General features: G+C 29.7%; 1 protein-coding gene across 1 annotated transcript; it reads left to right on the forward strand.

Annotated features, from left to right (window-relative positions):
- Positions 1 to 265: 265 nt before the first annotated feature.
- Positions 266 to 1,250, forward strand: PGO_011730 (Plasmodium exported protein, unknown function; the record flags this gene model as incomplete). Its single annotated transcript, XM_028685811.1, has 2 exons — positions 266 to 334; positions 489 to 1,250. 2 exons carry the CDS (start codon positions 266 to 268, stop codon positions 1,248 to 1,250), a joined length of 831 nt encoding a protein of 276 aa, XP_028541612.1.
- Positions 1,251 to 1,669: the final 419 nt, after the last annotated feature.

The raw sequence follows: 1,669 nt of genomic DNA on the forward strand, positions 1-1,669 counted from the left end.
TCAAGGTGGAAAGGAAGTTATACATAGGTATGCGAATACATATACTCATGTGATATATTGCAAAATATGTGTAACGCAAAAAATACCGTTTTTGTGTATATTTAAGAAAAATTCAATACATACAGGATAAAATACATCTAAACAGCTAGTTTTACGTATCCGAAAGGTACAAAATTGAAACAAGAGGATGTAAAATTTTAGTAAATGATAAAAAATTAGGAAAAATAAGAAAAAAAAATTAAGCCCTATTAGAAGCCAATCAATTATGTTGCTACTTTATGCAAAATTTTTTTTACTAACCCTTTTTGTTTGGGCATGGCACCGTTCCATCAAAGTAAGATTAAAATAGGAGTTGACATTAAAAAGACAAATATAAGTCAGCGCCTCTGGTTATGCTGTAATGATGTTATATATTAGACCTACGCATCACAAATATATGTATATGTATGTATATAACTGAATTCTGCGTTTTGTTTTCTCCTTTTTAGATCTCATTCGATGAGGCCCCTAAAAATATATTGAATAATAAGCTGTGCCTCATAAATGGAAGATTATTATCCGAATTCGATTTTTCAGATGAAGAAAGATTCCACTTTGACAACTCAGTGACAAGAACAACCAACGAAGAAACGGATAACATACCTTCCGATTTTGATGAAGAAGATAATGGGTACTTATCTACATATTTAAAAGAAAAAATACGTAAGGAAAAGAGAAAAAGTGAAAGTGATTTTGAAGATTTAACAGGATCTAGTGATAGTCTTAACTCTTTATGTTCTAAGAAGAAAATATTAAAAGAGATTATTCATCATCTTAATAAATCTGATAAATTTAACTATGATGAGTTGAAAGAATACATAAATCAGCACGTGGATGGTGAACAAGGAGAAAAATTAAAATTATTAGTGGATGAATTGAAAAAGTATAAAGCAAAATACTTTTATATGAAATACTGCTTTGAGCGTAACATACTAAAATTGAAGGAAAAAATGAAGAGGAATACTATGCTCACGTTTTTACTTGTCACATCCATTGCGAGCTTATTATTACTCTTATGGTTTATCATACCAATGGCTATAGCCCCAGCAGCTTACCTAACAATGGGCCCTGGAACTGCTTTAACCACTGTAACCTTTGAAGCTGCTGGAGCTGCTTGTGCTGCTACACCGGGTGCCTTTTTGTATACCATGCAAATGATAGGTGGGGCTCCAGTAGCAATTATATATACTTTAGGTGCACCAATCCTGTAGACTTGAACAAATGTGATGATACCTGTTGCTATACTTATGCTGTAGTGAGTAATAAAGATATATCCATTCCTCATGTTTTTTTTTCATTTAAATTTTTATTGTTATTTAACAAAGTAATGAGGAATGTTATTATATTGATAGATAGATAAATAAGAAAATAAAGGGGTGGACAATTTTTTTTTTTTTTTTTTTTTCTCTCAATACAAGTGGCTTTATTTAAAACAAAAATATTAGAATATATCCTATATATAATTTAGTTTCTATAATAGCCATGTGGTGATTATTACCGTGCAAGAATAGTCACCCTGGAGAATTATTTTATATACACAAGGAAAAAAAAATAAAATAAAATAAAATAAAACAAGTAAATATGTATTTGTAAATAAATCTCCTTTACATGATTAAATAGTTTTGAGATT

Source organism: Plasmodium gonderi, assembly GCF_002157705.1.
Source record: "Plasmodium gonderi DNA, contig: Chr01, whole genome shotgun sequence".
NCBI lineage: Eukaryota > Apicomplexa > Aconoidasida > Haemosporida > Plasmodiidae > Plasmodium > Plasmodium gonderi.